At 43.6% G+C, this 17,621-nt stretch overlaps 1 protein-coding gene across 3 annotated transcripts in view; it reads right to left on the bottom strand.

The window, feature by feature from the left end:
• The window catches only part of LOC105686992 (latrophilin-like protein LAT-2), a 53,593-nt gene that overhangs the window by 20,304 nt on the left and 15,668 nt on the right, over positions 1-17,621 (bottom strand). For all 3 annotated transcript variants that reach the window (XM_048656373.1, XM_048656360.1, XM_012402291.3), the window contains exon 3: positions 58-163. In XM_048656373.1, coding sequence (XP_048512330.1) covers positions 58-163 — 106 coding nt within the window. The remainder of the gene's footprint in view (positions 1-57; positions 164-17,621) is intronic.

The raw sequence follows: 17,621 nt of genomic DNA, 5'->3' as shown, positions 1-17,621 counted from the left end.
TTGAAAAAAAAAAAAAAAGAAAGAAACGAGCGGCAACAAAATTACTGATTTCATTACCTGCACGCCTCCGACCCCTATGATGAACAATAATTGAACCATAAATAGGGCGGCGAGAAGATTCATCAGAGTCGTTCCTGCCAAGCTTCGTAAATCGGAGAACAAGCTGAAACAAACAAAACGACGAAACACTTTAGAATAAACAAAAATTTCACGTTCGCCAACACGCATTTTACAAGTGAGCGATACAAAATACATAAACAACGAGCACATGCTCGCGATCATGATTGCATAATCGTTAATTCAATTCCCGGGATTATTCGGTGAATCGAATCGACGTGACGCAACGTGGTTAAATCGCGATTCGAGCGTCACAACTTTCAAACAATTTTCAATTAACAATAGCGTACGTACACGTATCCGGTTCATCCCTCATACGATGTTGCGCAAATTCATTTCCGTCTATTTTTTTTTTTTATTTTTTGTTCAATTTCAATTCTCTGTGAATCTGATTGTTTTTCACGTATACGGTAATAACGACAAAAAAAAAAAATAAAATAAAATAACATCGAGAGAATATTAGCGCGCGATGTCAAGTGCCCGCATATAATATGTTACACGTACATCGGGACGTGGGGTGGATAGCTGATTTCGTTTGACGAGAATTCCCGCTTGTTTTCTCAGCACGGGTAACTTACTGAGTTGGATATTAGTTCATAATTGACCGGTAATTAACACCGTCACTCCCTTTTGCTACAAAGATTCGATTACACCCACACCGACGATTCGTCTAATACCTATGTATACACCTTACGTGTATCGCTGCTGGGTTCGTTGTGTGTGTTGAGAAAAGAACAAAATAAAATAAGAAATGAAAATAAAAGAAAATTAGCTATATTAGCTGATCGTGCAGTTTTTTTCTTCTCTTTCTGTTCACTCTTTTTCTTTTCGGTCGGGGATCAACCCTCTTCGGTTGTTTCTGTTTTTTTTTTCCCCTTTCTCGTCTCAAAGGTGTTTCGAGTAAAAACGAGAAAAAAAAAAAAAGGGAAACCTACAAAAGCAAATGATTATATGAAATTATAAATTTTGCGAGGGGTAATTCAAGCCTCGATGAAATTTTAAAGCGTAAAAATTAACATTTCTTATTTCCCTTCTCGTTTTTTGCCAATTTTTGGAAAAGAAGAAATCGAACGAATGAAAATTGTATCTGCACTGGGGGAATAATTTTTCATTGGATATTATTGATCCATTTTTTTCCTTTTTTTTCTTTTTTTCCATTCAATTCGTTTTCGTACAAACGTGTTTTCCAACTCAATTACGAATCGAACGGCGCAGATCCTGTGCATAATGGAAAATCGTTTTTGTTTTTTTTTTTTTCTCTCTTTTCACTTAATCTTCAACGATTTCCGTGATATTACCTACTGAATAATTCACGAACCGCGGCTATGCATTCATACGCGTCGAGTTTGTTGCCGATAAATGCAGGTGTTTCACATAATTATCAACGCTAGGCGAAACAAGTGTCACATACAGCCAGTTAGATAGGTACCTGTCCGCGAAATGATATACATATCATGTGCAACGTACTCGTACATACCTATATGATAAAGTCTAATTAGCGCGCATACGTTACGTGCGCACGAGTGGCTAAATCGCGTGAAATTACCGCTGCAATTTACGAAATATATTTTTTTTTTTCATCGTAATTCAACGCGTCTGCTTGCGATGTGTGCGTTATTACCTGCGGACCGATGTAGTTACGTCGATCCATTAATTTTGTTTTAACGCGATTGTTGTTTCTTCGTTGGCTACGTTTTTTCCCCCATCTCGGGACGTGAAAGAGAGCGATGATTTCGCACTTGACTCGAATCAAAGAAATTCAGAAGTGGAAAGATTCTTATAAGACCGTCGAGGAGAATGAACTTTGACTTATAAAAATATAAGTGAGCGAACGGTCGATTTATCAAAGTCTCATCTTGGCCGAGTTTAATCACTAACTGGATCGAGATGAGACTGCGTCTTTTTTTTTTTTCTTTGTTTTTTCTTTATTCTCTTTCGAATCGATGCAAACCCGCATGTATAAGATTTTCAATTAATAGTTATACCTATTCGACACTACTACGAATCTGGAAACATTTCCTTTCAAAAAATGGAAAGTATATCTCAACAAGCCATACCTGTATTCGTTGGTATCGAACATTTTCACTGTAGAAAATTATGAAAAAAATTGAAAGAAAAAAAAAAAAAACCAAACGAAACGAAACCAAAGGTACAAGAAAAAAATAATCAAAAACTAAATAAATAAATCGAATTGAAAACAAACACAAACATGCTATGCAAACGTATAGATATATAGGTACACGTATTTACATACTTATCATACCTATAACCAAATGTATATGTATATATCGTATACAGGTATATTCTTTTCGATTGCTTGATCGGGTAAACGAATATATATATGCAAACATGGGTATGTAAAGTTCACGGTTGTTTGTAGAAAATCTGTGCAACAGAAGCGTGACAACCTGACTTCGAATTGTCGAGCATTGCCCGTGTTTGTCTGAAATTTAAACGAAGCCAAAAATGTTGTACAGTCGTTAGTGCGTGCGATACGTTATGTAGGGGGTACGACAAGGTATAGGGTTCGCGAAAGAAGAGGGAAAAGAACAAAAAAGGGGATAGCGCAAGAAATCTGATCGAGTCGCTAATTGGTCTAGGCCTTACAGCACTTTCTCAAGCTCGAGTTGGTTCATCCGGTGAATTTTTTTTCATCCCGTTCATCCGCCCTCCCATACTCCGGAGGCGGAAAATAAAAATTCCCAAAAAACAGAGACGTGAAATGAAAGAAGAAAAATCGCATGGGTACGCGAAATAAAATGGAGGTCCAGGATGAGGAATCGGGCATATTTTACGTCCGGGATGGTTTTTAGTCGAGTAAGTTATATCGGTATTTACGTTATCGAAACTGGGATTTCGTTGTTTCTTGGTTTCACCTTGACTTCCCCTTCAACTTGCCATCACGTATTTTCTTAAGTTTTTTTCTACATCAATGCGAAATCTGAAGCGCATTTAATACGCTGATAATAATTGACAAAATTTTGACGACATAATTTTTCTTCTCTTCAATTTCGCTGATGTAAAACAATTGGAAAAAAATGTACAGGTTCGGTGAAATTTTCCCTCGATAAATTCCGTCAACCATATGGCATGGGTGTATGGCATCTGCCAGGTCTGGTACGATATGGGCGATGTTTTATTCGATGAATTTTCAATGGTATATATATATACACCCTCGGGGATTAAAACTACCCATCCTGGCATTTTGTGCTACGTACAATATAGCTTCATATATATATAGGCATAGGTATGCACATCCAAATCCACATATTCACAGGGGGAAAATTAACCCCGGGAAACAAAGCAAAAAGAATTTATTTTGTTCCGGTTTTTTTTTTGTTCAAATGAAAAAAACCTAAAAATAGACAGTAAAAAACTAAGAGAGATTTAGAAATTGAAAAACCACAGCCTCGATTTCCGGTGCTCGATAATAATGATTATCATATTCCAGGAGGTGTAATGCAGAAAATCATCAAAGAAAATGAAAGAGAAAACTTAAAAGGTACGAGCAAATGAAACGAAAAAATTCGTAACTGTTGAAATTGATATAATTCTTGTTTTTCATCCGAGCCAAATACATCAGTGGGATTATTTCGTGGGTCTGCGATCAGCGACTTTGACGTTCTGAATTTTGAGGCTTGGTAGAGGGCGATGGAGACGGTGAGTTACGCGATAGACGGGTGAAACTACTTCGTGGGGTTAACAGCTCCTTCCACTCTCCTTCTCCGTCTTTAACTCTCTCCGGATACATCTGACGTGTCAGAAAACTGGTTATTGTATTCAACGTACGTCTCGTAACAGCCGAGAGAAACCGGCCTTCTAACTTGGAACTAACTACCCTCTTCCTCTAGGATTTGCGAGGGGTAAACGCGACTGGAAATCCAATATACACACTACTCTCCTACATGTGGTGCCGGGGGCGACGGGATTCCATTAATTCGTTGCTTTTGCCAGAACGGATATTCCCCCTTCATTTCCTCCTATTTTATTTACTTCCTTTTCACTTATTTATTTCTCTTCCTCCTCGTACAATTTTTCCCTCCTACCCCTAAGTTGCCCCTAATTTATTTCTTTGTTCCTCGATTCTCGGCCTCTGTCTCCCGGGAAAATTCTTCTTCCTCCTCCTCCTCTTCCGTTACTTTTGGCTTCGCTTTCGTACTCATCGCGCTACGGGTGAGCTCGTCAACGATTCGAGCCTAGAAACAAAGTGGGTTACTCGATTTTATCGAGAGTTGGGCTCGGAGCCGTCATCGTTATTTTGCACCCACTAGATGCGACGAATCTCTTCATCGGACGTTATGACGAATAAGTGCACGTGGGATCGTTCGAGAGTGAAGTAGCGCGCGCGGTGCAGGCTGCTATTATATTTATATTCGACGCTTTGAAAGTCCATTAGTGCGATAATTGCAGCGCGAGCGCTAATAACGAACGGTATTACGAAAGCGGTAATCATGCTCTAGTAAAATTAATTTGCCAAATATGGGTCAGGGACTAATTATAAGGAGAGTGGCGGTAAGTCGCTGGTGCGCTAATTTCAATTAGCTCGTATAGTCTTCCGAGTTATTTTTTTTCTTTTTTATTTTTCTTTTTTTTATTTTATTTTTTTTTTTGCTTCCTCGAATAACCGAAGTTTACTTTTCTCCCAAGAGTTCGACTTTTTTTCGAACGCACACGCTACCGTACATTGATTTCGTCCCAAGAGTTACGCGTATTATAACTTTTTCCTTTTTTTCCATTTATCTCCCTACTCCTTTTACCGCGGTACACACGTATAAACTCGGGGAACTTTGAAAGCCTCAGAGAGAGAGACGTATGCGCGTATGTACGTACACTCTATACCTACTCGTGATGTACACCAACGAGTTTGTTTGCGGAATTATCAAGCTAGCTTTGAAATACTCGGCAAGAAACTACTGTACCCACTCTACGTGTGTACAGCGTATCGTAAAACCAGGTAAAGTTGGGTACGGTATCGAGGCAAAAAGGATAACGACGCGCAGAAGACATCTGAAACTCCTAAGTACACGTCTTCTATGGTACAGTTGTTTCAACCGTACCAAACTATATATATACATAAATACTAGAGTAAAATACTACGGCAAATATTCATCAAAATCAACGTACACAACCTGCACGTTGTTTCAACCCGATTTCTATTCTATCGTTATTATTACGTTTTATCGTCGTTTTCCCTCCACCCTCATCCCTCCTCCGATGTAAACCAGTTTCGATACAGAAGATAGAAAATCGGCTATAAAATGACACAACCTAAGTTAGAAGTTAGAAGTGATGAAACGCTTTCCTTCTTCTTCTCTCCGATCGCAGGTGATCAATTATTTGGGTCCGTATTTATCGATGTACGTGAAGCATCCCCAGCGTACGGGGGGTGATCGCAAAATGGCGGCAGCTCTTCGCGGTTTATACGATGATTGGGTCCGCGAGCCGCACTACGAGCGAAATCCAGAAAGTGATTCAGTGTCGAGTTTCATCCGTCGGAGTGATAAGAGTAGATTAAATTCAGGGGGCGGAAGGGAATCCGAGGTATGAGTGGCCGACAAGCCCCCCCCCCCCCTTCCTCTGTATCCGGATAATATATACATGGCTGACACACATCTTATACATTCGACGTAAGGTTCGCCGATTCTCTGAGTTGTATTGAATATGCATTAGGGCGGGCGTATACGTACACCTCATCCCGCCCCCCCACCCCCTCTCATCCTCTCGTAGATAATTGACTTCGAAACGTGCACCCGAAGCTAGGCGACCCCGCGTCCCTTTACACCTATACAATATCCGTCAATGGAATCTATTTGCGGTCGTGCAAACCTTCATGAGCTTCGATTGCCACGGGGGTTACACGCGAAACACGACGACTGCCGCGTGTCTATTCTTGTTTCCTTCCCTATTAGACGTATACCTACGTCGTAGAAAAGCTGCTGCTCCTGCTGCTGTACACGACTATCTCGGTACATGGGAATCTCTGTTGCCGCACGACGTCGCTGAGGTTCGAATAACGATCTCTCGGTAAATCCGACTCTTGAAAGTTTCGCGTCGTGGCGCGGGATCGCAGATTGACTGAAAGTCTCTGTGTGCCGGAAGTCGGGGGTGAGACGGCGGGGGAGGGTCGAAGGACGTCAAATTGAGCTTCGACGAGCTTGAATCGACCCTACGTACCCGGGCACAGCTGGTACGTACACAAAGTGAATCGTCTAACCGTTCGCAATTATAGTTTAACGAACGCGAAAACCCTATCGCGGAAAGAAAATTCATCGACCATTCCGATATGGGCGCAACGAATTTCCTCGCCGTCTTCTACGCTCACACCCGTACAGGTGTGTCGTCCGTACGTCCGATCCTACCTCTTTTTCCTCTCGAAACTTCCAGCCATATCGCGTATCTGATTTCCGAATTATATCGCAGCGATTAGGCGGACGTCCTGACGGGCCATATATAACCGTGGAGGTATAATATACCCATTCAAGTTCGTAGGCCCGCGACTGCGATATAATGGAGAGATTAACCGGCTCGTCAAACCGTTATCTAGTTTGATGAAACAAATCCTATTACGGTCGGATATCCGATATTAATCCCCACGTGTTGTTTAGCCGTCTGCCCCAAAATTCCTAGACGGTTGCGTCAGCGACGCTGTATGCATACCACGTCGCTCGATCGTTTCCGGTCAATTTTCACCGGAAAATCGGTGAAAAATTTTTCATCGACGACGATAATGAACCGCGGGGAAAAATAGAGCGCGTTATATTCGCCTCGTCTTCTTCGTTTACCGCTCCTCGTTCACGGGTCGCACGTTCGCGGGCTGTGCTTCGGTTGTTCTTCTTTCTCTCCGTTTTGTTTTGCCTCTTTTCCGCCTCCTGCGGCGCCCGAGAAAAACAGAATCGTTGTCTGGGTCAGAAACATTTTACGTACTACTCGGTGAGTAGAGGACAACATTCAACGTGTACTGTAAATTTGAATAACGTGCGGCGGGGGGTAAAAGTGACGCGGCGCGTCGGAAAACCAACGGCACAAACTTCTTTTCGGTACAGCGAGTCGACTCGGGCTGCTGCAGGGGCTACGGAGAACGCCGGAGTGCTTCACCTCCTCTCGCCCCGACCCTCGCTTAAGCGCCGCACGAAACGCAAAGGACGAGAGGGAAAACCTCGTCGGCTCGAATTCCGAGAGGTTTTTCGGTGCAGGCGAGCTGCCGGCGTACGTTTTATACCGTGAAACTAGTGCGTGGTTAGCGTACCTGAATATATGTGTAAGAATAACCTAACGTTATATTTTTGCACCCTGCAAAGTTTTTGCGCACCGAGAGAAGCTCGACTTTGTTTCTTACCTTTTTTTCCTACTCGGTTTTTGAAACGACGCAGTTGGCCCCGACGCGACGTAGACGGACTGCGCGTCGTCAGCGCTATCGGTTTCCCGTCCCGCTGTACCTACCTACCTACCTACCCCACCCAAACGGCGTAGGGTGATCCGCGAGACGCTTCGAGTCTCTCGATGAAATTCACTAATTGAGCATTTCTACCCTCAAGTTATCTCGCGCCACCTACGCCCCGCCGACGGCAAATGAAGTCTTCGCATCTCCGAAACCCTTTTAATTGCTCAATTCCGATTCGATTCGTCGAAGAATAACGCGCGAGCCAACGGCGAATTTTCGTCTCTTTTTTCGTTTTTTTTTTTTTTTTCCATCCCTTCATTTCCGACATCTTTTTACCTTCGATTGAAATGAGATTTTTTTTTTTTTCAAGGAACACCTTCGCTGTAAAATAATTCACTTTCAAGGGGGGTCGATACGCGTGTGTACGAGGTCATTCGAGATTCTGATACGAGGGGCGAAGGTTCCCCGACGCAAGAAAGGAGAGAAGAAACAAAGCGAGAAGAAGATAACCGACGACGGTGTATTTGCGAGAGGCGAAATAATGTATATTTTATATCTTCCCCGGCTTTTTCATGGGCCAATAAAAACGTTAAACGTGATACGCTAAAGACTTAAATTTTGTCTACAGGTTTCCGAGAGTGGATTTCAATTTTTCAATTTCTTCTCACGCGCGAATATATCCGACGGAATTACCGGATCGAGTTACGCGTGTCGATGTAAAAAAAAAAAAAAAAAAAAAAAAAACAGGGGCGGCGGCGGCGGCGGCGGGCTCTACGTGTCGTATGAAAATTTGATCGAGCGTAACCGCGTTTACGAAGATCTCCTCTCTCGGGGTGGGCAAAGCTGCGGTAATTAGATTCGCCAGATATCCGCGTCGCTAAGGTTCGCGGGACCTCCCTTTTTTTTTATTATCATTATTTCTATATTTTTTTTTTTTCATCATTCTCGTTTCTCTCTCTCTCTTTTATTTTTTTTTTCCTTTATTTCGGAACGAGAAAAACGAGTCGATCGGACCGCGTCCGGTATTCCCTACACTGCAGGGACCATTAAGGTCTCCTTTCAGCACCCGAGGAGAGGCAGTCATGCGGTCAGGCCTCTGGTCGGCAGGTCCATTAATCCATTTGCCACCTCCACGTGCCTCTTCGCCGTAATGGCCCGGACGCGAAGGCACGGCTGAGCGGGAGAAACTCCCTCCCCTCCCCTCACCACCCCTCCCCTCCCCCTCGTTCCCCGTCGCTTCCTCTTCTGCCCCCCCCCCCCCCCCCCCCCCGACGAGGACGCCGAGGCTGGACCCGGGCGAGAACCGACGCTGGCCCAACGCGAAAACAACCCCGTAGCAAAGCTGCCTCTACGCTCCGTCGCACTAAAATTCTGTAACCTACTTGACTTCGACCGCCCCCGGTGGAGAGCAGGAGGCTTCCCCCTTGTTCCTTTTCTCTCGTACGTTAGCTTCACTTTCTCCGCCACCACCTCCCCTTTTTTCGTTCCGCCGTTCCTCCCCCTCCGCTCGCACGATTCCGCTCTCGTACCTAACCTACCCCCTTCATAAATATTATTCATTCGAGGGAGGTGAAGGGCCTTTCCGAAAGAGGAACCGATTTTCTGCACCGAATATATTCGCGCGTGGATTGGTTACGATAAAGCTTTGAATATAACGAGCCGCTTTTCTTCTTTTACCTTCGGTTTTTTTTTGTTCTTGATATTTTTTTTTTTTTCTCTTCTGTCTCGTATCCTCGTTATATCGTTCTCCGCAAATTACGAATACATCGATGACGCGCAAGAGTAAGAAGGTCGTGAGGGAAGAGAAAAAAGGAAGGAGAAAGAAAAAATAAAATTCGATGCTCCCTCGGTGGAACCGAGTCGTTGTCTTTTCTCTGTTCGCTTTTTAACTCGTTGCAGCCATTGGCGGCTAACGTGTACCTAATGTGGTCGTGGAGCCTAAAAGCATTTGCTGAGAGACGTGAGATTGACGGTTGGAAATTCCTCAGACTTCACCCAGCAGAGTGTAAGCAGGAGCTCGTTATTCAATGGGGGATGAAAAGCTCGGGAGAAGTAAAAAAAAAAAAAACTCCTTTTTCGCGTCAGCTTCATTTTGCGGAGACAAAACGGTGTCTCGTATAGAACAAGACTCTGTGATTTACAGAGAGCGAGAGAAAAAACAAACAGAAAAATTTCTTATACATATATATTTTTTTTTTTTTAGGGAGGGGGCGGGGGGGGGTTCTTCTTCTTTGCTGCAGACTCACAATTAGTAGAACTCGAAATTTCGGGTAAATGTCCCCGTGCACGGAAATATCAACGTTTCGTACCGTGGCGAGATATCTTCGATGTCTGTAATGAAATTTTGTGAATTGTTTGTTTTTTTTTTTTCGTCCTTTCTCTGTCGATTGTACGTCTCATTTTTTCTCCGTCTCATTTCCTCGTCATTCGGATATATATCCGCGTAATCAGCTTTGGGAAATTTAATATCGCGCAGAAATAATTTAACCGTCGACAATTAAATCGTAAATCCTTATCGAGGCAAATTCGCCTTTGTCAAGTTAAATAGAAGAAAGGAACCCGCAACCCCCCCCTGTATCGCCCTACGATCAATTCCGATTAAACCGAGTTCGTATAATTAACCAATTAGAATGCCGCGCTACACACAATACCTGCTGCGGAGTTCCTGTCAAATAAGAAAATCTGACGATTCCCACCTTCGGATCGTTGAAGGAGCGAAGCCCTTGCAATTTGAAATATCGCGGTTCTCATCCGCATCTTTAAGCATTGCAACGACGACAAATTTTTAGCCTATTCAAATAAACCTGCGCGTAAGTACGGAAGACGAAAAAAATTGTCAACGGGACGGATTTCCTTCTTCACATTTTCGCACGATTTTTTCTCATCATTCACTTCTTTCATTTTCCGTCTCTGTCTCATCTCTAGTTTGATTTATTTGATTTTTTTTTTTTTCTTTTTTAATTTCCGTCGACGTTGATCAAGAATTATTAAAATCTGCTGGCGCCTACGGAACGGAGACGGTGAAAAAAAAAAACCGCAATTCCACATGCCAACTAGACCGGAATAATTTTCACTAAGATTCAGTAAGATGAGCTTATGAAAAATAAATAAATGATCGAATCCTCGCGCGATTTACAAAAAATTTTATTACATCGAAACATCAAACTGTTGATTATATTTTTTGTTCTTTTTCATCCACGTTACATATACACGCCGGATATCCGCATAACGCCCACTCGGGCTATTTTTATATTATATCCTTGTGAAAATTTTGAAGGTCGTGACGTACGTGAGGTAGGGGGTGGGGTAGGGGTAGGGGGTGGGGTGGTCCATTCTGATACATCCGAAGCAGGGAATTAGGATGTTTTTGCTCCTCCAAACATTGTTTTATACACTCGGAGGAGCAAAGCCTGAGGGTTGTTGAATTACGTCTCATTGTACGAAGTACGAAAAACGGAGTAGGTATACGCCGGGCGAAACTTCTGTCTGGATAATTACAACGAGTCTCGCGTCTCGCCATAAAAATGACAAAAGCTCGGTATGGATATACGCAACCTACGCTCATTCGCAGTTGCACACGGTGTCCCGTCCGTCCGTCTGTCTCAATTTTATCTGAAAAAGAATCGGAAAAAAAAAAAAACCTCGAATGGTTTATTCTTTTGGCAATTGGGAAAAAAAAAAAAAAAACTTTTCAATCGTCGAATAAAATTACATAATACATTCAAACATTGAAATTGTTCTCCTCTAAAATCCACCCGTCAGTCGTTCAAAGAAGCAGAAGGTAAAAGAATGTGGACAAACGAAGAGAAAAAGTCAAGTTTTGCCTCAAAACGTGCACATGACGCGCGTATGCCAGCCATTCAACGTGGCTTTCTAATCAGACGTCGTTGATTGGCGTCTGTGTGCAGAACGGTCGATTTTCAATTACCTATACGTTGCACGAATTAGCGTACCTAGGCCACCTTTTTTTTCTCCATTTTTTTTTTTTTTATTCTTTTGAAATTTTATTTCCACCCGTCGCCAAAGGGAATGGGAAAAGCGGGAGAATCACGCATTAATTAAGTCGCGCTTCAAAGTATTCGCCTCGCCTCCAGCGATGACGATTGTATGTGTACACACCCATATCCAAGCGCGGAAAAGCGACTATACATTCTCACGATTCAATTACATTCACCGCGTCACACTGATCGACCAAAATTATTTCCGTACAAAGCGGAAAGCTTCGGGCGAAGCTGAAGCTCACCCCGGAGCTGAGGCTGGAGCTTCGATAACAAAAGACAAACTAATTTCTTCGTTCGACGCGAGCCTTCGATCATCGATGCGATGCAACAAAATTAACTTCGTCCCCACGGGGAGACGAAAAACCAGAAAAAAAAAAGGAATTCTCGAATCGAGCTCGAGGGCATGTTCGTCCTTTTTTTAGTTTTTAATTTCTTTTACAATCCTCGTAACGTACGTTTGGAGATTTAGGAGTGAACGATGAAAAATTGATCAGAAAAAAAAAAGGAGAGATTAATTAATTAGTTTGATTTTTTTTGTTTCGTCGCAAAATTATTCGAACTGAGAGAAATTCGGAAAGGATCCGTAGTTTTCAAACGGGACTCTAAATGTCTGCGCGAGATCTGACGAAAAATATTTATTCAGTGGCGGTAAGAATTTGCATGGATAGTATTCCACACGGAGAGACGCGCCCGGGCGTTACGAAAAACAAACACCTTTATCATAATATATATATACCCGAATCCATTTCGTCAGGCTAACTTAACTCGGAATTATTATTGATATTCGAGAGAATAGGGAGACGGATGGGAATTAAGAATTGATAAAAGATCGGACGGAGTTTCCCCCGGACTGCGGCGGAACGTGCGGCACGATTTTATTAAAAATAAATCCAAGTCCACGTCAGAAATTCGAAATATTATACGAGCGGCGAGTGAACAAGCTTCGTACAGAGCGTTTGCAACTTCCGGCCACATTTCACATGGTTTTTCAAACGGACATTTTACAACCGCAGAATTTTGCAAAAATGACATAAAGGTGTATAAAATACGCACACGTGATGTACCCGCGGATAAATAATGGAGAGGCAATTTGGAAAATAAAATAAAATCCGGAGACACGTTCCATTTACCCGTGAGGCTCCGAATGAAAGACGAAGTCTTCGTTTGAATTTTGAAAAAAGATTTACAAATCTTCGTTCGCTAACGTTGCTTTTGAGCAGAAGGTTTTTTCCATTTTGAAAGTCTTCGGGAGACGGGAGATCAGCTGTCGCTCATTTATTTATTCACTTCCTTTTTTTTCTCTCTCTCCCTCTCTCTTTTCACCCACCTTTTGCGGGTTTCGCGAAACCTCTCTATCTTTCGCCATTTTGTTTAATTAGAGATGAAGCTTTTACCCGCAAAACCGGCTGCGCCTCTACGATGAAAGTGAAAATAAAAAAAAAAAAAAAAACAAAACAAAGAAAAAGATGTAAATGAAAATTTCGTCACCCCTTTCGGACGTCGTTAGGTTTCGTGGGTCGCGTCAAGATTCGGATTTCTTTCGATCGAGAACCGTGCGATGTTATTTTTGTACGAGTGAGAAATCCGACAATGCATATGCCTAATTTGTCGATCGAAGAGTACATGGCGTTATATATATATACGTACGTACGCGAATGTACATATATTGAGAGCACGTGACGAGATGGTACAATCGCTTGATAAATCCGTACGTACACGATGCACGTATAACGATTTTTCTTTATCATTTTTGTTTTTTCATTTTATCCCTCTCCGCATCGATTTTTTCTCGATTTACCGTAATATCTATCTTTTTTTTTCATATCCGATCGAACAAATTCGAATAAATTACCGGAACGTGGATCGCATAATGAATAATGTCACGCACGGGGGACGATGTTAGCCGTGTATACAATGTATACGGGGCGTTCGACGCCAAATCGCCCGCGACATCGTCAGCTGACGTTCAACGAGAAAAATCATTGGAGCTAATGGAACAATAACGTCGTTTTTCAGCCTTCGTTTCCGCGGAACTACTCGCTGCGGAATACCCCTTATCGCACGGCATCCGTCGACGGAACGGAACCACAAAAAAAAATAAATAAATAAAATAAATAAATAAAAACCGACGAGCAAATGGGAGACGAAAAAACGAAACGAAATGGAAAGCTGAGCAGTCTGCGGGGTAACGGGTTTACTTCTTCCGAAAGAGAGTCGTAGCTATACAGCCGAACGATTTCAAGTAATGATTCGGGAAGAGGACACATCAATCACGTGGTTAAGCTCGAAAGCTTTCGAGGAGCTCCCACCGTGTAGCGGTGGTACCGGGGTACCCTCTTGTTGTAAATCACGATGTCGAGGGGAAGGTGGATGTAGGAGTAGCGAATGTGGGGGGGAAGATTACGAGAAGAAAACGCGTAGGGAAGATAGAGAAGAGGTCCGACGAGGCCGACGCCTGAGGGAGACTGCATGTGCGTATGCACGTCTCTAATCTGACCTCGAAAAAGTACGTGAAAGCTCTTCGATACCCGGCAGGAATTGAATCGGGAGTGACGCGAGAATTGATCGAAGCCGAGGTCGGGTTAGATGCCGGGCCCGAAATCTGTTGAAACTTTCGCATCCCGTCGCGCGGACTGTAGCGTTCGTTAAACAAATCAATTGCATTCGCGCAGGTACGCTGCACGGGGCAACGGAAATTTAATCCAATTGCGTTAATAAGTTTTCGCAGACCGTCCGTACGCGACGGTGTAACGAATACCGGCGACCGTTATTCCGCGCCGGTGAAAAAAATGAATGAAAAAATCTCGCCTCGAAAGCTTCGAATATCAAGGGGGACTAGGCGCGGCGCGTGAGCTTTCGGGATCGACGGAATATTGCCGCGTTATTGTTACGATACAAAATGAAATCCTATCGAAGCGCGCGATATTTTCTATAATAAAGAGATGTTCGCGCGTGATCGGTTACGCCGACGTCTCGTCCCCGCAGCTAAGGATTTTATTCGTATCGGTTGTAGAAATTTCAAGTAATTCCGAGCGAGCTTCTTTCTGTTTATTTTATTTGTTTTATTTTGGAAAAATCACTCGAACGCTCGAAACTGACTTCGCAACTCACGCGGCAGCTTCTCGCGACATCTCGTCTGACGAGAAACTATGAAAAAATAAATCTCACACATCAACGGTCGAAGAAAATCCCTATTACCGAATCCCGGAATATACCTGTATGTATACATGGGTGCGCGAACGACCCTGTAAACGATAAAGTCGGGCTTTTGTCAAGTTTGAACGAGACGGACGAAACCGAAAGTGTCCCCCTTAAACTCGCTCGGGTCACTCTTAAGTAATCGGCTTATAGATTTTTTTTTTCCCAACTTTATTTTCTATCGTACTTTTTTCATTTCTCAAAGTTGGAAAAAAATATCACCACCGTTCGAAAAAGTCCGTCCCTTTTTTTTCCCTTCGGTTCGATTCCCCTTCTCCATTTCCTTTGGGGCTTTTAAACCCATTACTTTTTCCTTTATTTTCTTTTCTTTTCTTTTTTTCTCTTCTCTTCTCTTCCCTCACCACCAGACCGGAACCTTTTCAAGAGCTTCAAGGGTCGGTCTAATAATGCCAAATTAGACCCGAGGATTTACCGTGTGTAGTACTTTGGGAGTCGAGACCTCCCTTTGGAAACGGTGGAATTTTTCCGCGTGTCCGGAAAATTGCAAGTGGCGCCCGCGAGGCGTCGACATTTTTTCGGGTTTTTCCCAACTGTTTTAACGCGACGCGTTTATCGGCTGCGACGCGGAGCGAGTAGATCGCGGGGAGAATGGGATTATTTTTCTGAGACGTAGTCGGGGCCATCCTGACGATTTCCGTTAGTCATTTCCCCCACGCAGCTTTATACATACATGTACGTTAACCGACATGCATTCGTACGTACATAGAAACGTACTCTTCTCGCAGCACTTCTCGAGATGAGGGGTGAAACCGGCGGGCAGGAAAGGTCGAGAGACTTTCAGCCACCCTTCTACTTCTACTTCTCGTCAATAACAATAAACTGTTCTCTTCGTTCTCGCGGCAGGGATCCTCTTCCGATTCTGATTCCGTGGCCGCCGCCGCTAATGGGACAGGCGGATCCACTAGATTTCGTTGTTTCTTTCTCGCCTTTCCTTTTATTCACCTCATCTCCCGGTTGTTGTTTATTTACCTTCCGGCGTCTCGCGTATCGATATAAAACCGCGTGCGGTTCATAGGTGTAGACGGAACTGCGGTAAAATTAAACTCTCGCCGATTCCCGTTGCGGAAAATCTCGTCCATTTCGCGATTTTCTTCTCTCCACGTTCGTCTCGCTCGTTACGTACGCCTACGGAGCACTCAGGGCGACAATTTTTATCGATCCGACAATCTACGGCAATTTTACCCAAGGGTAGGTCATGGGAACGATCGATTCTCTCGTCGTATATATCGCGCGCACAGGTGTATACGTGTACGTTTTTATATACACGGAGTGAAAAAGCAATGCGCCGATTTATCGAATTCCGATCGACGAATTTCTCAACAACGAGAACTCGATCTTTCTCGCATCGCTCGTTTCGCGCGTTCTAATTGCCCCGCGGCATCTTGGGTATGAAACTTTCGATTTATGGGCTTTATTTGCAACGTCGTACTGAATTTCGGTACTACGTCACTCTACACAGTTGGGCGAAGCGAACGAATCGCTCTTCTCAAGGATTCATGGGGTAACTGGTACCTACGGCAGAAGTGATTTGTCACGAGGGTTCACAAAGGTCCGGGGGTTGGGTGCGGTTGGTTGATTCGGGTCGTTCGAATGTCCGACTTGAAGCGGTACGCGGAGGGTACGAGGGGGCGCGGGGGCGTCGTCGGCGTTACATCAAGAGTTTTCGAAACTTGCGAAGATCTTCGCAAGTTTCCAGCTGACGTTACTTAGGTACGCGCGGTAGGTACTCGTACAACGGTGTGTACGATGTGCGCGTAAACGTGCGACCGAATTACGCGGACAATCCGAACAACGGAGGGTAGGTAACAATGGATCGTCCGGCGCGGAACGAAGCGGAACTACCCCCTCCGTCGGACGCGATGACCGTGACCTTCATTGATCAGACGTTCGACCTTTTCCCGCACCCTCAGCCGCGAAGAGCATGACGAAGAAGCCGCGCCGAAACGATCCAGATTCCGATTCGTGAACAACGAATCGACCGATAGAAGAGAGAGAACAAGAAACGGAAGGTCGTGGCCCGTGAAGGTATCGAAGTTCGGACGAACTCGAGAATTGACGAATGAAATTTCGAAATTTAAGTTTCCGAAAAAAACAATTATCATCGAAGAGATCGCGAATACAGTCGGTGGTTCCTCTGGTCCGATTGATTTTCCAAACTTTGTTCATTGGAATCGACAACGATTCATTGTGCGACCGTTGATTGACAATCGGTAGCATGAACAATTTTAACTGGGTTAAAGGTTGACGGAAAATTAAGTTATCGGACCACTTTCAGCACTCCCCTCGCGTTTAATTAGGTTATCAACTAGTAGAGCTAATGGCGTTCGCAACGAAAAGAAAGGAGAGAAAAAATATCGAAAAACAACAAGGGACGAAAAGAAGCGCGAGAGGATACCTGAAACGTATATATATATCTATATAGATCCCGATTCGAGCGTAATTTTCAAACGAGCCAAACCGACTCGGTGTAAGAGAAAATAATATCAGCTTTCCTCTGCTTTCCTTTACATCAGTATCACGCGACTGAATATACGTGTACATACGTTGTACCTTTGATGTATACGAATTGAGTTTCGCATTGCATTCGCTGTTGAAAACTGGATTACTCGTTTTCTTTTGTTTCTACCTTCGCCGTAACCGTACCTACTACACCCATAATTCAGCCATCACACGCGCTCTCCGCGAACGTGGACGAAACGGAAATGAAATTTCGCCTGAATTTTCAACCTTAATTCGCGATTCCCGCGTACAGCAACGTGATACGTACTTCGTTTTGAGGATAATTTCGATAATGAATTCAAAAACGAGTGGCGGTAACCTCAAGTGCTCTCATGTGGGATCCGTTGACGGATGTGTTTCGACGGCATGTCACGGTAGATTATTCCCTTTTTTCGCTTCGTTCC

This window comes from Athalia rosae, chromosome 1, assembly GCF_917208135.1.
Source record: "Athalia rosae chromosome 1, iyAthRosa1.1, whole genome shotgun sequence".
Lineage (NCBI taxonomy): Eukaryota > Metazoa > Arthropoda > Insecta > Hymenoptera > Athaliidae > Athalia > Athalia rosae.
The sequence above is the reverse complement of the archived record's forward strand: the minus strand, read 5'-3'. Positions and strand labels throughout refer to the sequence as shown.